The 27208-nt window shown below is 39.8% G+C and overlaps 1 protein-coding gene across 2 annotated transcripts in view; it reads right to left on the reverse strand.

Annotated features, from left to right (window-relative positions):
* Positions 1–711: 711 nt before the first annotated feature.
* ORC2 (origin recognition complex subunit 2) overlaps positions 712–27208 on the reverse strand; it is a 63630-nt gene continuing 37133 nt past the window's right edge. For both annotated transcript variants that reach the window (XM_075180112.1, XM_075180111.1), the window contains exons 12-17: positions 24485–24581; positions 22904–23050; positions 18691–18862; positions 7786–7847; positions 6556–6674; positions 712–1162 (exon numbers count right to left, since the gene is read on the reverse strand). In XM_075180112.1, coding sequence (XP_075036213.1) covers positions 1076–1162; positions 6556–6674; positions 7786–7847; positions 18691–18862; positions 22904–23050; positions 24485–24581 — 684 coding nt within the window. In that variant the 3' untranslated portion in view covers positions 712–1075. The remainder of the gene's footprint in view (positions 1163–6555; positions 6675–7785; positions 7848–18690; positions 18863–22903; positions 23051–24484; positions 24582–27208) is intronic.

Below are 27208 nucleotides of genomic sequence, written 5' to 3' on the forward strand. Positions count from 1 at the left end.
GGACCTATACTGCAGAATCAGTGAACTTTGTAATATTGCAGTACCAATGGACTTATACTGCAGGATTGTTTTTGGATATTTTTTTTTAATTTCTTTTTTTTATAATTATTTTTTTTTAATTTTTTTAAAATTTTTATAACTTGGGAATAATGGGGAAATATCAATGCCCTTAGAAGGACACAGCACAGCACAGCACAGCACGAGATATAGCAGGACAGAGGACCACCTAACACAACCTCCCTCTACCCTGATCAATGCCCGAGTGAAGATGGCGGCGGCTAGCGGGGAATTTATAGAATACGAGTATCGCGAGATCCGACAGCAGGATTATGACTCAGAGCCTCGATTTCAGTTTTGCAATTGACGGGAATACCCGGATCTGTCTCGGATCGGCAACGTTCGGGTGGGCTCGGATTTCAGATATCCGAGCCCACTCATCTCTAATTATGAGTTAATGTATTTAATATATTTGTGTTTGGCAGTCTGCATACGGCAAGTACCATATGTCCAGAGCGTACTTATACCTATATTCAAATTGAAACGTTTCTGGAGAGCTGCTTGTACTTGAATACTGGCATACGTGCATGCAGTTTATGTACGATTTAAAAAAAACACGCAAATTACGTTCCAAGATGAAGCAGGCCCAATATTTCAATCTACTTTCAGGGAACAAGAAAATAGAAAAGAAAATCAATTTTATTTTATGACAACTTCAACCAATATACAGTTTACTGCATTATTATTTATTACAAATATATTCTGTAGTTATGTAGAGACAACACCTTGACCCATTGCATTACAACATGCTTATAATGTATGCCAACTGGTTGACACACAGCAGTCAATTATAAAACACATTTATTATTCTTTAGAAGAATGTGACATTTCTAAAATGTACATCTCTCAAGATGTTAAAATAGCAACACTTAATACTGTAGCACAATCCTATACAAAAGGCAATGTATTTGGAATGTAAGTTCTGATGGCACATGTTGTGTATATCTGAGCCAGAGTATCTGCAGACCATTGACCTGGTTCATACGCACAGTCCATGCCTCTTCTAATGGGCCAATCTTCATCCTTCTTTGTCTTCCATTTCTGAAAAATCCGTCAAGGTTCCTATGTCGAGTGGAATGATCAAATATTCCACTCCGTCTGCACCCTGCAACAATGAAAATGACAGTTTAATACCGTTATAATTACTAGCTAGTTGCAATGTAAAAACTATTCAAGCTACCATGAAAATACCCTATCCAAGTGACCATTACTCATAAAAACATCCCAATAGCTAAATAAAAGTTGTTGTTACTGAATAAATTAGCTCATTGCCTGATATTGTAAAAAGTTGTCCACAGTCGCAAAGCCCTCTTTAAGAAAACAAGCCCCCGTCCCTCCATATGGCAAACAATCTCTTTTATTGAAGAGGTATGGATGAATGTGTTCTTCTAGCACCATGATATGATAAATAAGCTGGAACTTCGTTTCAGGTAACCTGGGAGGTTTAATGGAGGGGGGAGGGGGGGCTGTTGTACTCTGGGATAGGGATTTGTTATAAATGTGCTATATGGGGGGGGGGGGGGTGAAGACAAACGATTACACCCTTTTAAATAAAATGTTTTTTTGTTTACTCACCAACAAAGACAAAAATACACAAACCATATGCAAACTGCTTACGTGCAGGAACTTCAAATCTACATTTGGTGTGTAGTGCAGATGTAAGAGAAACACCCTTTTGAGGGTGCTATTTCGCAGTAGCACCCTTATAAAAAGGTCTGAATTGAGGAGGGCAAACACAGGAAATCTGCTTCCTCTATGCTTTACTATAGCTCTTACAAAAAAATACACAGAAATTCCATGGCAATCTAATTACTTACCATATCAATTCTGTACCATTTTTTTTTTAAATGGAGAACATTTACAAGTATGTAAGTAGCGAGAAATAAAAAGTTTGCTCTAATTTGTTAACATTTCAAATAACTTTTCTATAGAGATGTAGCAAGCATCAACTTGAATCTTTCTTTAATGCTGGGTGATTTTGCAGCCAAAGCATAGACCATGTTAGTGATATGTCTATAGGGATAATGTTAAATATCAAACCATTGAAACATTTTAGTTGCAATACCATTAAACACAAAAAGGGGAAAGTTGGCACAAATTTGAAAAAGTGCAAATTTTTCTTGCTTTAACACATACCTTTACAAAAAAAACAAAAAAAAACCTAACTAAAAAAATATAATAATAAAAAATATATAATAATAATAATTAATTAATAATGTTAATGCAGCAAGCCCATAACCTGCCCGCTCTCACCAGGGACGCCTTGATAGTCTGGGACCGATTGTGTGAAGGCCCTGAGGGTTTTCCTCGACCCACGGAAAATGTCTCAATACAAGCAGCATCAAAACAGATTCCCGACTTAAACCTGTCGGGATGGGTATCTAGGGGGATTCTGACTTCAGGCCAATTGTTTAATTCAGGTACACTTTCCTCCTTTTCTCAGTTGAGTGAACAATATAATTTGCCGAAGAGCGACTTTTATAAATTTCTTCAGCTTAGACACTGGCTGTCAGAGCCCTCATTCAGAGGTATAGTCATAGGTTCCCCCCCGGCTATATATCAAGTAAACCTGACAAAGAGTAACAACAAAGCTAGCATAACTACCTGGTATAATATTTTAACTTCGCAAGTCGTTATCACCAAATCAAAAATTCAACTCCAATGGGAGGTAGATCTCCAGGTAGTATTCACGGAGGAGGAATGGGAATGTATTTTTCGAAACTCTTTCACAATGTCTAAATGCCTTAATCATACTGAAATGTTGGTGAAGCTTTTGAATAGATTGTACGTGACCCCTGAGAAACTGCACAAAATTTGGCCCTCAGTACCCCCGACATGTTGGCGTAATTGTTCTGAGAGAGGGGATATATTCCATATTTTTTGGGCATGCCCAGTCCTACAACCCCTGTGGTTATATTTAAATACTACAAAGTGATAAATGTCTAGATTGCTGGTGTTTTATGACATATTGTTGTGTTTCGTCCCCACTATGTACCCCTTTCCCCTTTTATGTCCTACCCTTTTCCTGTTTCTTTTTTTTGTATCCTTTGCAATTATCTTAGAAAATTCAATAAACTTTACTTCAGTTAAAAAAAAAAGCTACTCAGACTAGCAAGACCCACACCAGCAAGCAAAGGGTTAACTATTCACACCTCCAGACTGTTACACAAATGTAAAAAAAAGCATGCACAGCTTGTTAATCAAATGTATCAACAAATCACACACTGGCATTCAAAAGTTAATTTGGTCGAGCTACATTCTTCTCAACAGGCTAATGGATTTGTTAGAGTATCAAGGATGCCACATATTAAATTATAGCTTTAATATACAAAACTACAGGGCATACAGATATAAAAAAAATAATTTATAAACAATCAATAGATTGACATAACAAGCAAAACAGTTTAAAATATAGTAGCACTTACGTGAAATGCCTTTTCAGGCCAAGGGAAATTGGCTTGGAAGATGGACAACTTATCAATGTGAATTGATTTCCCAAAAGGTCTGACCATTTGCTGTAACTGGTTTCAGCTTTTTAAAGACACTTCCACACCTCTGCTTTTTAATTATTTGTACTCTGTATTATTGCTGTTAGCTGTTTGTATTAAAGGATAAAACACTATATATCTTTCATATCTTCCCTGTTTTGTTAAAATCTCTCCATCTTGTGAAATATATGAGAGAAAATCTACAGGAGAAGCATTTATGTGATACAAACAGACAGTTATGATGATTATGTGGCGAATTATACCATCATTTGTGATTTTATTCCTTTAAGTACTGGTATTTATTTCCAGTATATGTGGAGAAGATTTGTAGCATCCAATAAAGATATATTTGAGTGAATTATTTGATCAATTCCTGGACTAAGTAATTGTATGGATTTATAGACAGCTTTGGACTTTATTATATTACATATCCTTATAAGCAAAAGTTTAGCGCCGTATGTTATACTTCCACACCTCTTCCTACCCAGGGGGGGTTGTGGCCTGTGACACTTTTTCAATCACCATTTGCATGTTGTCTGATTTACTACTCAATTCTACTATGTGACCTAACTTTTCTGTGGCGCGTCACACAGACCTAATTCTATTATTAATAAATCCCTTATGACTTTGTCAAAATTTCTTCTATCAAAAGATAGACAATGTGACATACCGTATCCGTAGCTAAAGATATGTGATTTTAGCTGTTCTCAGATACCACCCGTACCCGTCATTCACAACCCTGGTGTGATGTCTGCTCCTCAGTATGGAGGAGCAGAAATCAGTAATGGCACCCGGATTTCCCAAAATATGAACTATGAAAATATTTTCCTTGGAAGCTCATATTTCTATATACCTGTATAGGCCTTCAAAATGCTGCAAGGATGTCCAGCTGTGACCGGCCCCACAAAGTCTATTCAGGAGTCCAAAAACTAACTTGTGTTAGGATATAGCTCACAGCAAGAGTCCTTTGAAGCTGCTACAGGTAATATGGTTATCTTCTCACAGAGCCATCAAATACACATACAACAGACTTTCTGTTTTCACATTTTACGCTTTAGCTAAACTTATCTATGGATTAATTTGATATAACATTTACACTGCAGTTATGATTTATCCCTTATAAATAACTGTAAGTTCTCTATGTTCACGACAACCACTAAAATTAATGAATTTCAAAATTGCATCTTAAGAGAGTTATGCATGGCATGGTTTTAAATAATCTGACCCTTTCATTATAGTGCAGGAACTGGAGTATTGCCTAATACTGTGCTCTGGGCATTACTGTGTTCTCTGGGTCACAAAAATTATGTTCCAGTTGGCTTTCTTAAAATGCCCATTAGAGCCCCCCATATTTTCTAATTTTGTAAGTTTCCACATTTGGGACCTTACATTAATTGAGAGGATTTTACAATACAAATTGCTCAGTATTTAAAATTTGTCTGCTTTAGTTGTGTTGAAATGAAAAAATTACAATATTCAAGGAAACGAAGATGAGCAATTACAATATCAAAGGCAAAATGTCCTGTGTCTGCTTCGATTCCTGCAGCAGCAGTGAACTCTGACACTTTTTTTCATCATTTAGAGGTGCTCAGATAGGGTTACTCACGGCACTGGGCACAGGTGATCTTACCAGCGGTCGCTGTTACCAGTACTACTCAGTAATAATTGAGATCCAGGTTTACGGTTACCATTTTTGTCAGAACACAGAACAGCAAGGGCCTCCTCATCACTATAAAATATGTCTGCTAGAATTCTAGTTATGAACAAAATGTTTTTTTAACCTCACATTAGATAGCCATGTTACTCCCGATTACACAGATCTGAATGCTTAGATTAACATAAACTTTTCTTAACACTATATCCAAATGGTAGTTTTAAGTAATTATTGTAACACACTACCAATTCCCTAACTCCCCATTAACAAAAGGACTGAAATGGTGAACCCACAACTAAATCTTTTAAAATGATTTTCTTTGAATTATACAATCTTTTTGAATTTACGCCTCCAGGCTGTAACAAGCTCCTTGTCAGAGTACTCTTCTTCTGCAGCTTTAACATGGCAAACTGCAATTGTGTGTGTCTCACACAGTATGTGCCAAGGGGGCAGAATTTGGTGATAAAAGTCAGTGTTTCAAAAATACCGACTTTACTTGTCGGCTATTGTTATTTGCTCCCAGCATTTGCAGCGTGATCCAAGGCAGTCAGCAACAGACCAATCACAGTGCCAGCACTTGGACATTTAAACTTAAAAATATAGCCCTCTCCCACAGGACGTAGCGACTACATTACGACACACAGTAGGGATCAAGCAATTTACAGAAAAGGACAGTGAGTAAGAAACATACATCCAGAGTCTCATCAATTGAAATGTAAAAAACGGAAATTAGGTAAATGAAGCAAAGCCACAATCATCCATCTTACAGCTATAGTGTAACCATTCTGTTTTTATAGCCCACTGATCACTGATATATGGCTAATAGATTCACTTGAGAAGTACATTATAATACAAAAACATGCATTTTGAAATCTTTGCAGACAAACAAACTTTTTTCACTCTATATTATATACAGTATCATGTTTAAATGAGATATGAGTTATTAATTATTTTTGTTTCCTAGATGCTCACCACACGTGCAGAGAACATGCACATGTTACTGTGACCAATTGAGTGTGCAGAATGGGACAATGCACGTAGGGTCGTGATCTGTATAAAAGGGTACTTCAATGTTTGAGGAATGCATAGTTTAAGTTACTGCTTGGCAATGCTGATGAAGCATTTTCGTTCTATTTCTATAGTTCCCCACCACCCCTGCCCAATCGGTTCTATTCTATGCAAGATTGCAACATTTACTCATAAAAATATGAATATGCATAGGAAAACAGCTCTGTTCAGAATTCATGTGCATATATTGTACATCTCTCATTTAATTCACCGGGAAAATGTGACATATACTGTACAAATGGATGAAGAAATGACTTCATTGTGCTATCACAAGACCATGAAACTTACTTTTTTTGTACGGATCAGTTTGTGGTCTCTAAATTCAGTAAGCTGAGCTCTTAGTGTTAAGTCACTGTTGACAAGAAAGGCTTCTCGGCATTGTTGATAAAAATCTTGAAATGAGAGACCTAAAAAAAAAAAAAAATGATTTATAGGAGTAGGGCATGATCTTAATTTTCATTGGATCTGTTTGATAGTGGGAAAGACATCATACAGAATACATGCTGCTTCTTATAGACACATTGAATCCAATACATTGAAAAAGACAAGCTGTACACTGGAGCCACAACAAATCTGAAGTTTGATTGAAAGCTCAATTAAGGGCAGTTCTGAATTTACTGTTAAACTTTTTACGCTCATGCTATGCAGGGAGATAGACAATGGGTTATGTTTATCCCTTAGGATGCAGGGAGTAATCTAAGCAGTCATCTATGTCCCCCTACTGCATCCTCTAAAAACTTTGATAATTGGGGGAAATATTGTATCTACTATGAAAGAATCTGCAGATATAATGGGTAGGGTACATATTTCCGACAGTGTAAATGTCTGCCGACACAAAAATGTTGTAAGGTTAAATGCAGACACCTACACTGTGTTAATAGGTGGACAACGTCGTCAGTGTGATTGGCAACATTCACAATGTCGGCAATCTCAATGTGGACATTAAAAAACCAATGCTGACGTGTCTGGGGTATTGGCGGCATTGGTCCACTTGTGTCGGCATTAAGCCTGCTGACTTTGTCATGTTGACAGGTTAAGTGCCGACATTTACACGGTCACTGACCACCACCGGGACTAATCACTACAAAAAAATAAAACACAAAAAGTAATACCCCATTCGTACTGCAACAAAAACCTGGGTTTTTGCCGGGGCAGCCCAGACGACCCGGGTCGAGGTGCAATATGAATGGTCCCAGGTCAAATTCCTGGGTCATCAGACCCGAGTCTTTTGGTGGGGAAATTCCCGGGTCTGCCCGGGAAGCCTGCACTATGAATGGCGCGACCTGGATTTTTCAACCCGGGTCTCAGACAAAATGTTATACCAAAGAGCCTCATAAGACACATCTATCATGCAAATGTTAACAGTCATGTTTCATTAGTTTCTTTATCCTGACAAAGCCAAGAGGAGCAGTTGCTGACCGTAGCCTACCAAACTTTCACCTTAATTTATTTAAACAAGATAAAACAGTGTATGAACTGCTTAAAATAGCACATACCCCATAATCAAAAGAGAGATACCTGTATATGAAGGGTTGTCTTTGTTGGCTAACTGGTACTCTGCAAGCAGACTGAAAATCCCCCTAGACATCAGGATAATATACAATAAGTTTAGAATATACCAGCAAATGAAATGAAAACTTATTTCTCTTCCCTGCCATTGGGGGGCACTGCGAGACATTGGGGTATAGTAGGTGGTCTGGGAGTTTAGGCACTTATAAACTTGTTGGTCTGTCACACTCCTCCCCTACTAAACCCCTCCTCTCCAGCTCAGACCTTAGTCTTTTGCAAGTGCCTAGGAGATAGGTCACTTCGGTATAGGCTCCTGCCTATACTTGTATTAGTCTTTAGGCTTTTCGTGTTTTTATTTTAACTCCCTTTCAGGTGCAGTGCAGGACTCGAACCAAAGACCCAGGAGAGTGAGTAGCACACAGCTCTGCTCACTCTGGGTCCCAGCGCAGGTAAGAGAAGCCCTGGGCTCACTTAACTAGCACCTCTGCCGGCAATCCCCTAGAAAAGTGCAAAGAGGGGACAGATTTTTTATTAAGGGTCTGCCATAGCTATTGTTTGTAAGGGGGACAACAGTGGCAGCTTTAAAAGCACCGCTGACCTTATATAGCGGGGCCGCCGACTGCAACCGCAGCAGGCCTCTAGAACAGACGGGAGGAGGCTGTAATGCTCCTCCTCGTATTCTCCCCTCTTGCTGGCAGGTCCACCCAGCGTCTCCCCCCTTTAAACGAGCAGCGGGTGGACACAGCAGCTTCCGCACTCAATAGGAGGCAGGCCACCTGTAGAAGCCGCACACGCGCCCTTGGGCACCATTACAATTGGCGTGGTGCAGGCACACAGCGCTGGCCATATTGCTACAGGCAATAGGCGGTGGAAGCGGCGGGAACAGGAGGAATTGAGGGAGGAACTTCCCCTCTACTCCTTACGAATTTCATGGCGCACTCGGCGGCCATACTGGATTAGGAGAGACGCTGCCCGACTCGGCCTCTCCTCAGCTGGTATTGTTTGTATCTTTGCTACTAATCCTATTGAAAGTGATGGTTAAACGATTGAGTGTGGCCTAATGTGTTTATCTTTTTCACAAACAGCGCTGTTAAACACTGTGTTGGGGAGAGTGGTGTTATAGGAATGAATACCTTGTATACAGAGTAAGACTCGGTAATTTCCTATTGCTTCAGCCAGCAGACTACTATAAGAGAGAGAGCCTTATTTTATTTATCTGCTAATTTTAGGCTATGGCTGAAAAAGGGAACAAAAACAAGCAAAGGACCCTCTGGTTCTGCTGTGTTATACTATACCTGTACCAAGTGTAAATGGGAATTGCCAATTTCACAGGTCTACAGATAATTTATCTCAGAACACTGGAGATTAGTGGCTATTGTGAGGATTACCTAGTATATAGTCTTGGTAAATTCCTACTATACTGTGATTATGTATGTATATATATATATATATATATATATATATATATATATATATATATATATATATATATAACATGGATATTTATATTATGCATTTTTCTCTGCCGTGCCATTATGCCTAAAAAGGAGGGGACCCCAAGGGGTCAGAGACTCTCTGGTATGTTTGCATTCCATTATATAAGGTGTCACAAGAATAACAAGATTTATTTCATATAAAGGCACCAGCGAATGGGGCCATATTGCAATGTCTAAATATGTCCCAGAGGAAAGATAACAATTTTATTCTGTTGCACAGGCCTTACCAGGGTATTATGGCCAAAAGGGGACACCTCCAGCAGCAGGCAACACTCTGGTTCATCTGTACTGCAAAATATATATATAATATATATATATATATATATATATATATATATATATATATATATATATATATATATATATATATATATATATATATATATATATATATATATATATATATATATATATATATATATAGTTACATTTTCAGCAGCTTAGCCCAGATACTCTCGGTGCAGCTTGTGATACTAAGGCCTGTGAACGAGGTGCTCCCACTTCGGTGTCGGCAACTCTGGAGAAGGCAGTCTAAGCAAAAATCACTAACAGTATCAGTGATCGAATGCACTAGAGTGACGTTAGGGTCTGAAAAGGTATGTAAACCCTCCCTTTTCGCACACCTCCACCCACACTCAATATACACAGATCATATCTGTCGCAGGCACGTCTTCCCAGTCAGAAGGCCCATGTGTCCTGATTTAATTCCACACAAACATGGACACATCTGCTCACCACCTCACAGGGGTAAGCATAATTTTGATTTTCAGAGCTTTTCAGTCAGGATCAGGATACGGACCAGTCCTCAACAGACGAGGGCTAGTTAGATCCGCTTTCACAGACAAAAACATAACTCTGAAAATGTAGCATCCATTCTCAAGATGTATATTATCAGCTTAAGCATCAAACACACTTTAACCCTGGCGAAATTTGAGTTGGAGGGCCCATCCACACCTCCTTCAGAGGCTGGGCTCCGTGTATGATCTTTTGGCTGAGAGCCAAATAAACAATTATTACACAGGCCACAATTTCTTCATATAATTTTCCTCCCTGGAAATTAGATGGAAAGAAACACATGGCATTAACAACCCTTGTGATTCGTATATTCACCTATTCTGCTATCCCTACGCAGGGCAGACGCCCATGGTAGGTTTGTCTCTTACTAAAGGTGTAACATAGCCTCCACTCAACTTAACTGACGGCTACTGGTATGTTTTACACCCTACAGGGTCATAGCTAAGTTTGGAAATACGCCATTCAGCCATGGCCAGAGCAGTTAGCCAAAGGTATACTGGAGTACGTTCCAAGAACGGAGCTGCTCACTTTGCCAGTATTACAGTGCAGTCTAAAGGGGGCCTCTGACAGTAAGAGTACATTTCTTCCCGTCAGCTCCACTAGGCACGTCAAGGGCGGCCTTAAACCCCTCATTCATCTTCTTTCCCGGGGTCGGCGTGTCCCAGCATGTAGTCCCTTCCTGGCTCCCGTAGGAGCATACAGTACCTGCTCAGGTGCAGTTAGGGAAGAAGCCTATATACCTGGTGGTATTCCCAGAGGTTGGTGTAGTTATTCCAACCTCTTCCCGATCCACAAGGGGATAATTTTTCTTCCTGGAAACTGGCAGTCCTGCAACAGGCAGTCTGCATTCTCTTGTTTCGGAGATAGCCACTGCAAGCAGTGTACAAAAGGCGTTCCGGACATCAGTATACATGATGTAGGCCTTTTTACATGTACCAGTTAGGAAGAAGGCACCGGTGTCTCTTTCGCTTTGGCGGACCAGTAATTCCAGTTTCGGCTCAGGCCCCTGCCCTTTTCATTACGCACATTGCACCTCGTAAGATGCCGAGGTTAGGGCAGTCAGGCCAGGGCTACGCTGCACCCGGCAAGTCATGATGGTACCCTGCCTGAACAGACACTTTCCGAGGGCTCCGCCATCTCTCTCTCTCACACAGATAAACCTCCATCCGGTTCCGGGAAGCACACGTGCGGGTGCAAAGACTACATTGTTAAACACCCAATTTGCCACAGCAGATACGTGCATTACACCTCAGCTTATATACTGGGTCACACAGGGTCTCCCTACCGAAGGAAAGGGCCCCCCACTTCAGCGCAGGAATAGGATACTCCTGACGTGGAAAGAGGTCCTCTCTTCTCAGTAGCATTAGGCTCCTGGTATACAGGGTACCAACTTTCAGGGTAAAGATGGTTGCATACTCATCTCTCGACATTCCTAGAGGGAGATTCCCCGGATAGAACCTGGTTCACCGGTTATTGGACTCACAGTTCATCACGCTGTCCAAACTTACGTGTCAAACTCTCAGTGGTTAGCCACACAGTCAGGAGTAAGGTCAATCGTCCTCCAGCTCCTGAACTCCGATCCGAACAGGCTCTAGTCTGTTACTGGAGGCGGATTAATAGAATTCTTAGAGTTCCAGGGTCTTGTGGGTCCTCCCAAGAAGACTGTTATTCAATCAGAGGCTCAGGATTCACAGGATGTGACGCCAGGTCCATCGGGTCCTAATCAGTAAGCCCCCTAAACAATCTGTCAGATAGGCCATGCCTGTTTTAATGCTAAAGTATCACAGGGGAACTCGTGGCTCGAGAGCAGTGGAACAGACAACCAGGTTATAACCTGAGCAACGGGTTAAGTTCCCACTCATTTGTCCATTATCCAGACATAAAAAGAGGGGAAGCCGAGAATCTCAGCATGCAGGCAATTAACCAAGACGAACGGTCTCCACAGTAACGTCCGTTGCCCTCCAGGTGGAGTATTGGGGGCACTTCAGATTTTGCCACCGGGGCGTCCATACTTAGTTATCAGGTCACCCTGTTACTGTTCATAATCTAGAGACCCTTAAGCGGAATTCTCCGATGCCAGCATACCCCCTAAAGCTTCGATCTGGTGTACCTGTTGCTCCCAATTCCCAGGTCCCCATGGAGGCTAAGGAGTCTCAAACATAGTGCGCCTTCCTGCTATACTGCGACCCTTCATTTACTTTGCAGGGTATGGTTCTCGAACATTGGCACCTCCCTTCCGCCTACCTCGGTGGTCAGATCGGAACGGTCAAGGACCTCCTTCTGTCACTCTTCATATCAGCTAGCTGGTGGCGTTGGAAGACTCTAACCTTAGGGCCAGAGGTCTTTGCAGGGAGCTGCTTAGTACCTTGGATAGAGCGGGAGGACAATTTCCTCATCTGGTTTCCTAGGTCTGGAAACAGGAAAGAGTTTGGTGTGAGTCCTGCAGTTTCACACGTCTCCGTGCTGACTTTCTAGGTCTCTTTCTTACACAACCTAGCTCTGATATCCGTCTAGTTTCCCGCAGGGTGCTGCCCCCAGTACTCTACTTCTATTTCAGCACCGGTTTACAGGATCTTCAAGTCTTCCTTGGACGGGTCTCTGCCGGTTAAGGTTAAACCATGAAATCTAGTCCGGGGGATCAGAGCACTTGTTGTGCCCACGTTTGTCTTGCGACTAGAGGAAGATATGTTTATCCCAGGATAGGTCACTTGCCTATCACCTGGTCCCAGGGGTCCAGAGGAGGTAGTGTGCAATGCACTCCCACATTCTTCTTTACCTGTAGGGGAGAGAGGTGCGTCACTCCAGCCAATATTGGTTCAGGGAATAGTATCAGCATTATACGCACCTCAGAAGCTTGGGGTCAAGCATTAAGTTATTCTTCCTCCTCTGCGTGTTACGCTCTTCGTCGGCTGGATGCGGTTTGTGCTCCTCGGGGCCGGACTGACTGCAGAGTCTCTAGTCGGGAGACTAAGGGTTCTCTTCGTCCTTTCGGACGCTATTTTATCCAGTTCTGGTGTTTTCTTGGACGACATGTCAAAGTGCTTCGGTAGAACTCTTGTACAGGATGGCAATGCCTACATCTTCTACAGAGTTTCTTGGTGGCATGGTTTGGACTCCGCTGATACGAGCTGTGCCCATAAGTTGTGGCGTATAGCCGTTCCAGAGCATTCCCACCCTTGAGGAAGCTTTGGTATATCCCCAATGTCTCGCAGTGCCCCCCAATGGTACGGAAGAGAAAATAAGATTTTTACTCACCGTAAAATCCATTTCTCTGACTCCATTAGGGGCACTACGCACCCTCCCTTGCTCTGAAAGTAGTGCTGGTTTTGGTGCTATTTTCTGTATTGCTTCTCCTTTCTTCCTAACTTGAGTATATAAGACTGAGGTCTGAGCTGGAGAGGAGGGGTTTAGTAGGGGAGGAGTGTGACAGACCAACAAGTTTATAAGTACCTAAACTTCCAGACCACCTATTATACCCCAATGTCTCGCAGTGCCCCCCCAATGGAGTCAGAGAAATGGATTTTACGGTGAGTAAAAATCTTATTTTTGGTGAGGAGAAACGTAATTTATTTTTAAACAAAATATCAAATTACTTTCAAGCCTAAGAGAGCTAAAACTTTAAACATCAAACATTTAGGACTGACCTAGCAGTGATGCTGTGGGATTTTCTAAATATGACCTGTAATTTCCTGTCTGTAAGACACTGCAGAAAGGCTTACAGAGTCTTAACTAGCTGATAAGAGCGAACAACTAAGGTACATAGGCATATTACATGCATCTATTAACTAAAGTAGCATGGGAAACTTACTTGTAAACAATGCAAGATCCTTTTCATACTGGATCAACTTGGATTTTAGATATAGGGGCTAAGACAACTAGAAATATGTTATAATACATATAATAAGAAATTTGGAATCGCACTAGGAATAGGACCAACCTCATTTCTGAATTAAAAGAGAGCTCAATATAAATGGTCAAATACAGGTGAGGGAGTGCTAGTTCTAACAGATTAACATATTAATACTTAAAGACCAGAGTTAGAATAAGAACAAAAAGGCACTCCAGTCCACTAGTAATAATCTTTCATATATAGATATGTCAATTATACATTGATAATCATATAGTAATTGGCAAAAGCCTTTACTTGATATTACATGTAGGCGAAATATTAAAAACTAGGTAGAAAGTGAAAAACTAAGAATAGAAAATGGTGAAATTAAAATAATCTGAACCCTTCAGACACCTGCATTGTGTTGACAGGTCGACAACATCGTCAGTGTGATTGGCGACATTCACAATGGGGTAAAAGGAACAATACTTTTGGAGAAAGAAGAAAAGAGAAAAATACTTAAATGTCAAGAAGTGAGGAAGTGGCTCAACTAGTACCAGGTAATGTAGTGTGATAAAATGTGTACCATGAATCCCATGTCTTGTGAAAGTTTAAAACCTTATCCTTTTAAAAGGCTTGTGATGTACTCCATCGACGCAATATACCACACCCGAGAGATCAGCGCCTGGAGGCATGAAGGGGATGAGGATTTGGATGTCACCTTTATATCAACATATTAGAAAATTCACGCGTTAGCTTATCACTCCTATGTTATTGTATACAATGATAAAAATGTAGGGATTAGCAGAAGTTTATTAATCTTCTTGGAGGATCCTATTATCCACACATTGTGTCTACATATAGTGTAATTAGATTGATGTATGCTGTATTAGTTAGTTTCTCTCCTATTGTAGTACCAGAGTATTTAAGATCTTCTTCTGATCAAAGAGATTTGTGGTTTATTATTCCTTCAAAGAGTGAGATACATATAGTAATTACTATATACGACGCACACATAGATAGTATAGATATTTCAGATCCTCCAGAATACTATCATTCCATGTGTAATAACCTAAGAGCGTCTCCTATATTGTGAACTAATAATCATTGAAAAGTGAGATAGATATTCATACATGTGTATTACATTAAATCTAAAAGTCCCGTTATTCATATATCTTCTCTAGTCTCCTAATCTCTTTATTAGGGCAATTTAATTTATAGGAGTGATTTTGAGAGTACACAAACGCGATGGACGCAGCTACATCGCCGCCAGCACCCACCACTACCGGGTTGAAGAACGTCACTGCTGACATCCAAAAACGTCCCAACGTACGTTTCGCCCTCCACTTTTTCAAGGGATAACTCAATGGACGGTCAAAGGATTCCCTTTATATTTCCCTGGGCCAGCCAGCATTGTCTTTACTTAGATTGACACTGGCATCAACCACTAAGTTTTTTGTAACGATTACTGCATTACTGCACTCCTACAATGACACAATACCTGAAACAACATATTGGATTAAATCATGTGTATCTAGGCATCTGGATATATGTATAAAGAAGAAATAAAATATTAAACTCATACATAGTAAAAAAAAGTTATTATTTTCTATTTATTTATCTATTAATTGATTTGCATCATTTATTAAATATTTATTATGTAATGTTAGTTATATGGAGGTTTTATTTGTCGTATTGTACTAATGTTATTTATCTTGTTTTATTGATATTGCTTATGTTTTCATTTGTATTTTCTTTTGATGTTTTTTTTTATTTTTTAGTAATTTTTTGAGTGTTATTTAAAAAGTGATAAAAAATGATTAAATCATCCCCTAAAAAAAATCAAATGGATGATGAAAAAGTGAACTACGAACCATTATGGTGAACAAGGTAGCTATGTGCTATAGTGAAATAGGATAAATAAAGTGCCAAATGATATTAAAAAACAGAAAAATTATTATTAATTAAATAAGTGTAACAGTACTGTTACAAAAAAGGATAACTATATTTCAACAAAAACTAATATCAACTTCATATGGTCAAATATATCAATTACAATATCTATGACTCAAAGCTCTATAACTAAAGAAATTATTCTGAATACATAACTATCTTACATACTTCTAATATTGTCTATTGTGTTTTAAATTGTTAATGTCTTGTTTACAAACAAAAAGGTTTATGCATAGCCATCCATTATCATGTTAGTATGTGATATAAGCATGTGTGCATTTACATAGAGTGTGTAAGTGTCAAAATGGTTCTCAGAAATGTTATTTCTCATAGGAGAATGAGAGCAGGATCCCATACAATTCTTCAGTTATACTACCAAAGATGACTATATGTATATAGTCTAGTACATTCAAGTTGAATGTCTTGTTCACAAACAAAAAAGGATTTATACATATCCAACCAATATCATACATTGATATATGCTGTATGTGATATAGGATTTACACTGCATATATTCCTGAGGTGTACAGTGTTAAATAGATCTAAAAAAAAATATTTATCATTGGACAGTGAGAGCTACACAATACAATTCATCACAGTTATACTGCCAAAGATGACTATATATAAAAATCCCCAAAAATAGATCATAAAAAGCTCATATAACTGTTGTATTCCTTGAGTGCAGATGGAGTAAGAGAATCCAGGAGAAAGATCCATCTACTTTCACGTTGTAATAATAGTCTTTCTAAATCTCCTCCTTGAATCCCCATCTATAAATTCCAAAACATTTCAATATCAGTAGGATTGCCTTTATGTTTTGACAGGAAATGTCATGCCACCAACGTTATTCCTTTGAGCATTCCGAATTGAACCAATGTGTTCAAGGATGCGTAGTTTCAGCATCCTGACTGTCTTGCCCACATCAATCATGTTACAGGGGCACCTAAGAACATAAATGACACCTTTGGTTTTACAATTTATGTATTGATCAATACGGTGTGGATCACCATATCGATCCACAAATTCAATGTTTTTTTCCATATGCTTGCAGATTTTACAACTTCCACATCGAAAGGATCTTCTCTATGTTTTTTAGATGTGAAGTGGCTCTTTACCAATCTATCCTTTAAGTTGGTACTACATATCCTACTAAAATGAACCTTATCCTTCAAGACCTTTCTTAAGTCTACATCAGATAGAAGAATTGAACCAGTTCCTCTGAATTATGGTTTGGATTTCTCTTCATTCATTACAAAAATCACCAATGAATCTGATATTGTGAATGTCATTCTTTTTCTTTGAAGAAAAAATTAAGTTAGTGCGATCTTGCTGGTTAACTGATCTCGGAGCTTTCTTGACAGATCTCCGACTATAGCCTCTTGCAATTAATCTATTGGTTTGCTCTTCAGCCCTCATTTGAAAATCCCTAGGGTTAGAGCAATTCCGGCTGATTCACCCTTAGGGATGTTATTCATTACAGGTGAAAAGTGAAAACTTTGGCGATGAAGAATGCTGTTAGTAGCAGTAGATTTGCAAAATAAGTCTGTCTCAAGCTTACCATTAATTCCTATTCTAATAGTGATACCCAGAAAGTCCTTAAATTAATTTTCATTCCCTTTCCAAAATCATAACATCATCGATATACCTGATCCAAGTGATTATATGGTCGGTATACCTCTGTAAGTCATTGATAAATACAGTATCTCGTTCCCATTGTCCCAAATACAGATTCGCAAAAGTCGGGGCACAGGCCGCTCCCATGGCCGTCCCCCGAATCTGCAGATAGAACTTATCGGAGAAAACAAAGTAGTTTTTCTTCAAAACAAAATTTAGGAATTCTATTAGGAAGTAAAAATTAAATTCCCCATTAGCCTCGGTTTGAAGAAAATACCTCACTGCATCTAAGCCTATTTGATGTCCTATACTAGTGTATAGAGATTCGACATCTACAGTTATCATAAAAGGTCTCTTCATCTAAGGCTACTCCATCTAGCATTTTTAGAACATCTAAAGGTGTCTTTGATGTACGAGGGTAATGATATAACATGTTTTCTCAGATGTGTGTCTAGGAAAATGCTTGCCTGTTCGGTAAGGCTACCATTTCCTGAGAGAATCGGCCTACCTGGAGGTATAATTTTGTTTATATGTATCTTTGGTAATAGATACAGAGTAGGTACTTTTGGTTTGTCGACACTCAGAAAATTGAATTCAGCTTTACATATTATACCCTTAACCAGGGCATTATGAATTATCTGATTGTAAATTTCTCTGTTGCAGTGGAAAATAGATGTTTATAACACCTACTATCATTCAGTTGCCTGAAGATTTCTTTAATATACATAGTTGTAGACTAAATGACTATATTGCCTCCCTTGTCAGAGGGCTTAATAATCCTTCCATTGTTCCATTTGTTTGAGGGCCTTTCTTTCATCTTTAGTGAGATTATCACATCTCATTCAAACTTCTGATAACCCCTACATTTTTATCATTGTATACAATAAGATAGAAGTGATAAGCCAACGCGTGAATTTTCTAATATGTGGATATAAAGGCGACATCCACTGAAGGGTTCAGATTATTTCAATTTCACCATTTTCTATTCTTACTTTTTTTTACTTTCTACCTAGTTTTTAATATTTTACCTACATGTAATCTCAAATAAAGGCTTTTGCCAATTACTATATGATTATCAATGTATAATTGACATATCTATATATATTACTAGTGGACTGGAGTGCCTTTTTGTTTTTATTCTAACTCTGGTCATTAAGTATTCATATAATGCATAGGGTGGCAGATCTATTTTATGACTACTTTACTATAAGAAAAGGAGCTGTTTACCTGGCATTAGGGGTCAGACTGCGAAGTACATGAGTGAGGGAGCTGAGAGCCAGCGCTCCAGAGCGTTTCACAAGCAGAGAATTCTCATAGGATGTCTCTTCTACATAAGAGCTGTAAGTGGTGGTTTCATACCACAGCCAGTTATACAAACTTTGTTTTGACTGATCCCACACTGAAAGGAAAAAAAACAATGTCAATTAATCATTTTGGTTTCTGAAGGACAGATTGTAATAATCGTTGTTCAAAAGATTTTACGGAAATTTTACAATGGTGACTGAGCAGCTAGGCCAGGCCTGGCCAACCTCTGGCTCCCCAGGTGTTGTGAAACTAAAAGTCCCAGCTGGCCAACTACTGGCAAAGCATGTTGGGGCTTGTAGCTTCACAACACCTGGAGAGCTGCAGGTTGTCCAGCCCTGAGCTAGGCAATGAAAGGGACAAAGACTAAAATGAAAGGATGATGAAGTCCTTTGGTTTGATTTGCAACGTGAGATACCTCTCAGCTCCATAAATTTGCAGATAGTCACTTTTATATTACTGAAGCTATCCTGTTAGATATGTGTAGACACCTTTATTAGGAATAATCACAAAATGGACCTCAATCAAACAAATCAGAAAAGTAGAAGTGAATATCTTTAGTCTACCATTTATTACATCTTAGGGAAAGCACCACTCTTTTGAATAGAAAGTAATGCTTAGAAATGAAAAAAAGATATTAAACCCCATTGGACAATTATACCAAAACTAGAGTACTTCTAAGCTGAATAATATACAAGACATGACTTGTGTGAATAAAACAACTCCCTTCCCTCAACTAGCATCAACTCACAGGTCAACAACATCCACTATTCCAGCTGTATTTGGTCAGTAAGTAAACAGTCCATTTTCAAGGACACATATCCTTTAAAGCGATGCTAGTACAAGTGAACTGGGCATTGGTGTAACAGTTTGGTATGGAGGGCAGTTTTAGAGGTGTACACGGGTGGCAGTAAGACAGCTTACCCAAGTAACAGATTGCATGACAGTGAGCTGGGTCAAAGTGGCCAGCAACAAACTGTGACAGATGAATATTCTATTGAAGGATAGTGGTGTAGGAGTGTGGTAGCTTCACCTGTCCCCAGACTTACGTTACACACTCCCTTAACTCCCCCCCCCCCCCTCCACACTACCAGCCTAGGCTGTAAGTGCTTGTACTGGGAACACTTATGGGAAGGGGGTCACTGCTTTATTTATATTTAATCTCTTATTATTATTTGTATTTTTTTGTACAACACATTAATTACCAGTCTTCATCATCATGCTTTAACCATTCACACACAATTGCGTGTATATGTGGACTCTAATACAAGTATAATTGCGTATTTTCGTGTGAACACATTTATCATCTGCATTTTGGACGCAAATGTATTCACACTCTACATTAGGCTCAATATAACAATAGTCACAATAAATAGAACACTGCAAATATCATCCACCATGGAAATGAACAAAGATTTCAAGAATATTATATTTTATAACTTACAAAACAAATTACTCCTATGAGAAACACGCCCTGCCATAGGATTTAATTACACAGCAAGATATAATTAACGACAACTATGTGACCAACTACACAAGTATCTTAACATTCAAAAGACCACTTAACCCAATTTGTTGTTTTTTTTAAACTTTTTTTTCGTACAAACAAAAGTCATAGCAATAATGTTGTGGTTTACATCGTTCCAGACAATGTCAAAACCAAGTGTATAAATTGTAGATATAGCTTGGTAAGACAGTCAAGGAAAACTGAATCAAACGGATTATCACACGCTGTGTCACTGATCAAATGAAACATCAATTAGGACATTGCTGGACTCTCCTATCCCGCTTTGGACATTCAGGATATCAAGGTTGGTCACAGACTATTATCATATTGGACTTACCAACCATTCTCGCTCCTATCATTGAGGTTTTCCCGGGCAACCTCACTGCAGCATTACTTGGACTTTCATTTACATGTTTTGTTATTTGCTCATTTATTTGGTCAGTGACACATTTGTAACTTATTGCATTGTGTTTTATCCCTCTGCAGCTGTCACTTTTTTATGTACATTTTAATGTTTTAATTTATTAAATGCATGTAATCTTACCCCTTTTTGATGATTATCAATTCATCCACCAATTGAATTCATACCCACTTATACTCTTCAGATCATTTCAATATTCACCCTATTCCAATAGAACAACTGAGCACTCACTATATCCTCCTAACAAACATCTAATCCTAATAGGGACAATTGAGCGCACACTATATAATTTTATTATGGTTACTTTGTCACCTCTACAACCATTTACCAGTAACATCATAGTAGGGTTGGAATACAATCCCCATATTATCCCTAGTCATTATCAAAAGGCCCTGTATTGAAGTATCTCAAACAGATGAGACCGTAACTTCATATCGAAGGCCTTGTGAATGTCTAAGTTCAATAAAGTGTTCTGTATACTGGGCTGTGATTTAGATGCTATCACTGTGGTTATAGCAGTGCGAATGCCCCCGACGGAATGCCTTCCCCTGACAAAACCCAACTCATAAGAAGACGCAAGAGACTCAGGTAGTATAGACTGCAACCCATCTGCCATTATTTCTGCCTGTATCTTACAATCTGTATTTAATAAAGTAATTGGGTGATAAGAATCCATTATTTGGGAGTCCCTGCCAGGCTTGAGGAGTAAAGTTGTATGGGCATCGTTAAACCCAGGAAATATGGCACCCTGTTTGTGAATAGTTGTACACAATTCCACCAGGACAGCTGAGAGTTGTGGCTGCAGCATTTTGTAATATTCATTTGAGAAGCTATCAGGACCAGAGGGACTTACCAGATTTTAAGCCTTTGATCATTTTAGTGATCTCCTCCAACGTTATATTACCCTGCAATGCCTCACGTTGAGACTGGGATAACTTGGGTATTTTAGCTTTATCTTGTAGTCGGGTTTGTAATGTCTTGTCAATGGATTTGCCTGCATAGAACTCTGAGCAATACCTCTCAAACTCAGCTAGGATGTCCTGTGCCTTTGTTGCCAAGGCACGTGTGGTAACATTTCTAATAGCAGTAATACGCTTGTGCCAGGGTTTTGTGGACAATAATCTCCCTGCCCTATTACCCCAACTGATAGTTAGAGAACTCTAGTTGGTGCTTATCCTGGGAGAGAGGGAAACTAACCAATAGTTTATTTGCAGTTATATGAATGACCCACAGGACTACTCTCTCACAGATTATTTACAGGCAGTGTTTCCCCAATGATTTGTGAAGAGACAGATATGTGGAATTGGATTCTTTTTCCTAGATATAAAGTTAATAATGTGGCCTGCATAACTGCCTTAGAGGCATTCTAGAACAGCACCAGATCATCCCAATGCTCAAGATTATCGTCTTGATAATCCATCCAAGACACCAGCAAAAATCGTCAAAACTCGTCATAATTACCCATATTTCCCGGGAACCTCAAGAGTCTTTCAGACCGAAGAGGTCCAATATATTGGAAATGGGAGCATAAACGGAGATGATTTTGTTATGTATGTTAACCCTGTGAAACTGGGTAACCCAATTTGTTTAACAAAGTACATTGAAAGAACAAACAAAGCCAAGATAGAGGGCAGGACTTGAAAAAACACGATCAACAGGATGACTAGGAAATGCTGTGATTGAAGCATTAACCACTTCTGTTCCTCCTGCTATCTCCCTACACTGGCAGCCAACTGAGAGTAACTACCGACTCTCTGGTTCATATAACGGGAATCAATGAATCTGGTTGGCAGGTGCTGCAGCTCACAGCATTATAAACACTCTGCTGAAATCCAGAAAGTGGGGTATCTTTCTAGTGCAGCTCTGGTCATCGGGACACAACAGCATTTTAGAAGCTGCACCTATGAGCTGTATTTTCCGGGAATTAAAACATGCCATGAAGAGGGGGAGGAGCCAGGTTACAATTCTGTTATGGGCACAGGTTAGCACAAGGTGTGTGATGGAGGGCACAGCCAGGCACAGAGTGTATGGTATAGGACGCAGTGTATGCGATAGTGTACACAACCAGGCACTAGGTGCTTTTGTGGGGAGCACAGGTTAACAAGCTTACTTAACTGACATGATCTGTTAAACAACAAAGCAACCTACTGTAGTTTCCAAAGAAACGGTATAAGGAGAAATATCATAGACAAGAAAAACTTCACACTTACTTAGAGGAGCATTAATGTGGTCAATAGAAGCAATAAGGTGGATGTTGGAGATAGACGCCAGCTGCCCAAGGATCTGTTGACTTTTGTCACCTCTTAACATATGACTGTCCAGATTATGAATCAGAAGATACAACTCTAGAGAGGGATCTAAAAAACAAAAATAGCACAACAACAAAACACAAGAGCAAGAAATTAAAAACCCAAGAGAGTATCATCCATTGTCCTGCTTGTAGGTGTGAATTAATCAAATCAATAGACCCTGCATTTAACATTCAGGCTACCATAGTGAGAAATGATTCCCGTTGCATGTGTAATAAAAACATTCATGCCTGACTAAGCATGACCTTCGTTATCATAATAATAGCTGTGGCTATGACACAAGTGTAACTAAATCAGCTTGATAAGGACATACAATTGCCTACAAATTCACAGCTCATTAAACACCAACTCACTGTAAAAAGCTTTGAAAGAAAGGCAAAATAAATACACTCATTATGAAAATGCCACTGATCAGAGAGACAGCTATCTGTTATATAACTTATCAATGCTCAAAATACAGTAGGTTGACTACACTATCACATTTTAAATTTAGAATAAGCACAAATCATCTGTTTAGCCAGTGGGAAAAAAAAATTGCTCTGACAAAGAAACTTTGTTTATTATAAAACATACAGGTATGAACTTTTTCACTAAAATTCTTGGGACATTGTTTTCCCAGATGAGGAATTTTTCTAAAATGTTCAGCACAATACTAAAATATCATACATTACATTAAAAATGACTCAATTAAGATATGCTCAACTCTAAGTACAGATGCATTTTGTTATGGATGTGCGGTACGGAAATGCGTATCTTTAGGCACAGCAAAGGGACTCGTGTCCAACTTTAAATAAGGGCTTAAAATTATTAATATGGCTTCTCGCAGTGACTCACAGCCATTACTTTTTTCAGAACTTTGTGGTTAACAGATTTCCAGATAACAGCTCCCATACCTGTACAACAGAATGGTTTGCTAAACACAAGTGTTAAGATTCAGCAGATATATTAAACATATTGAAAGTTTCTTTTAAAAGGAGACAAAAATTATGAAAATTGTGACCACCTTAGTACAAATAAACCCATATTATTCATTCGCACAAAATACCTGTGTATAAATGTCTAAAACAACACTCCATCTTTTGATAAGACACATATAAATATGTGATTATGAAAGCTACTGAGGTCTAGCAAAAAACATCCACTGTCTCTGATTCCAACAAGTCAACAGGAAACTGCCCAATTTAATTTCTGGCAAATAATTTGTGAATACAAACTGCTATGTCCAGGGTTGTCAGAGTCACAGAGAAGTCTACTGGACATTCAGTTAATTTAAAATAAGCTTGTGGAGAGCAGCTTGTATTTCCAAATCTCTAAGCTGGCATTGTCTGGAAAACTGTGTGCTTCTGGCAGGAGTTAGTACCATATATCATGAACATAGGACATTCACATTTCTACTAGTTAGGGGAGGCATATTTAACATTAAAAAACTAGGCTCTGAATGATACCGATTAAGCTCATAAATTTATTCTGCATTTCAATTACCATCTTTGAACTTTTGTACTATGAAGTCCACTTGATCCAAGGGACTACGAAATGCTCCAGAGTGACCGAGAGCCTCTTCTGTGACAGAATTCAAAATCTAGGTGAAAACACAAAAGAATATCTGTTAAAAATACATAATTATTGTTTACTTGCATCTCAAGGACAGTAAGTGCTGCATGTTGTACTGTAAATAATGTATATGTAAAATATGTTTAATTGCCAATTTACAAATCTAAATTGAGTAGAAAAAAAGAAAATTGAAAATAACTGTTTTTTGAGCAGATCTAAAACAGACTGTTGGTATCCAGTGAGAGAAAAGAGGATTTATGTACTTACGTTAAATCCGTTTCTCTGATTCTGTCTGGGGGACACTGCTTACCATGGGTTGTGGAGGGAGCTTGGGGGAGTCGGCACCTAACTAGTTAACTTTTAGTACTGCCGACACACCCCTCCCCTCTACAATCCCCCTGCCCCCTCTTGTTCAGTTATACCGCTTTCATACTGCCGCCCCGGCAATATCCCGGGTTTTTCAAGCTGGGTTTTTTGCCGGGGCTCGGAGCGTCCCAGCTCAGAACCACCATTCATACTGCACCTCGGACCCGGGAATTTCCCGGGTTGACCCCATTCATACTGCACAACTCTGTGCCCTGGCAATTTGTGGGAGTCATCACCAGAGCAGTTTTCATTGGCTGAAAAATAGTGATGTCATTGAAAGGTGACCGTTTTTTTTTTCTTCCACGGGCTCCCATCGATGACATCATCCTCCAGAGACAGGCAGACAGCCAATCAGCTTGTTTTCTGTGCAACCCGGGTTGAAAAACCCGGGTTGCACCATTCATAGTGCAGGCAACCCGGGTCCGACCCGGGAATCACCCCTCGATAAATCCCGGGTTGAGGTCATTTGAGCTCGCCCCGGCAAAAACCCGGGATTTTGGTGCAGTACGAATGGGGTATTATACTGCACCAAGACCCGGGTCGTTTGAGCTCGCCCCGGCAAAATCCCGGGATTTTGGTGCAGTATGAATGGGGTATTAATTAAAAAGCCCAAGGAGAAAAGGCCAGTCAAACAAGAGCACACAGAAGAAAAGCAGAAGGGAGGGATTGCAGTGTCCCCCAGACGGAATCAGAGAAACGGATTTAATGTAAGTATATAAATTCTCTTTTCTCTTTCATTCAGTCTGGGGGACACTGCTTACCATGGGGACGTTCTAAAGCAGCCCCCTAAGGGTGAGACTACTCTGAAAACCCCGCTCGTAAAGCACTACGAGCGAAATTTGCATCCGCGGATGCAAATACATTAAACTGGTAAAATTTTGTAAAGGTGTGGACAGGGGACCAGGTGGCTGCCCTACAAAGCTGGTCTGCAGAAGCCCCATTTCTCGCTGCCCACGACGCCCCAACCGATCTGGTGGAATGGGCCGTAAGTCTCTCCGGCACAGGACGGTTAGCCTTTATGTAAGCTTGCTTGATGGTTGACGTAATCCATCTCGCAATGGACTGTTTTGAGGCTGGCCAGCCTCTCTTATCAGCATCATAAAGGACAAACAGAGAATCCGTACGTCTAATCTGAGAAGTTCTTTTAACATAAATGCGGAGAGCCCTAACCACATCTAACTTTTCCATAGACTGATGAATCGAATGGGAAGTAGATGAGAAGACCGGAACTACAATTTCCTGGTTAAGATGGAAAGCCGAAACTACTTTTGGAACGAAAAAGGGGAGAGTTCTTAACACCGCTCTGTCCTCGTGGAAAACCAGATATGGTTCCCGACAAGACAGAGCTCCTAATTCCGAAACCCTACGTGCAGATGCAATAGCCAAAAGAAAAAATGACCTTCCAGGTCAACCACTTCAAATCTGCTAAAAGTAATGGCTCAAAAGGAGGCCCTTTAAGCATATCCAGTACCAGGTTGAGATCCCATCGTGCTGTAGGCGGAACATAGGGAGGCTGAATATGCAAGACTCCCTGGAGGAAAGTCCTAATATCTGGTAAATCCGCTAATTTCAGGTGAAAAAATACTGAAAGTGCCGATACCTGGACTTTTAGGGAACCTAACCGAAGCCCTGCTTCCAGGCCATCCTGAAGGAAAGCCAACAAGCGAGGGAGACGAAAGGAGGACGAGTGACATGTCCTATTTTCGCACCATCTGATGTAGGCTCTCCAAATCCGGTGATAGATGCGAGCTGAAACTGGCTTTCTGGCTCGCATCATAGTGTTCACTACTCTGGAGGAAATACCTCTAGCCCTCCAGAGGCTGGCTTCAACAGCCATGGCATTAAACTGAGCTGAGGTAAATTCTGGTGACGGAAGGGACCTTGCAGAAGAAGGTCGTCTCGACCCTGTCCTTCCGCCATAGAGATTATGTCCGCATACCAGACTCAGCGCGGCCATGAGGGAGCTATTAGAATTACTGGCAGACCGCCCTACCTTACTCGTCTGAGTACGCGAGGAAGCATGGGAATCGGAGGAAACAGGTATCCCAACCTGAACTCCCATGACATCGTCATTACGTCCACTGCCACCGCTAAGGGGTCTCTTGCCCTTGCACAAAACCTGTGAACCTTTCTGTTGTGTCTGGAGGCCATGAGATCTATGTCCGGAAGAGCCCATCTCTGAACCAGAGACTGGAAAACTTCCGGATGGAGTGACCACTCCCCCGGCATCATCTGGTTTCGACTTAGGTAGTCCGCCTCCCAATTTCTTATTCCTGGAATGTATACTGC

The sequence above is a fragment of the Mixophyes fleayi genome, chromosome 7, assembly GCF_038048845.1.
Source record: "Mixophyes fleayi isolate aMixFle1 chromosome 7, aMixFle1.hap1, whole genome shotgun sequence".
Taxonomy (NCBI): domain Eukaryota; kingdom Metazoa; phylum Chordata; class Amphibia; order Anura; family Limnodynastidae; genus Mixophyes; species Mixophyes fleayi.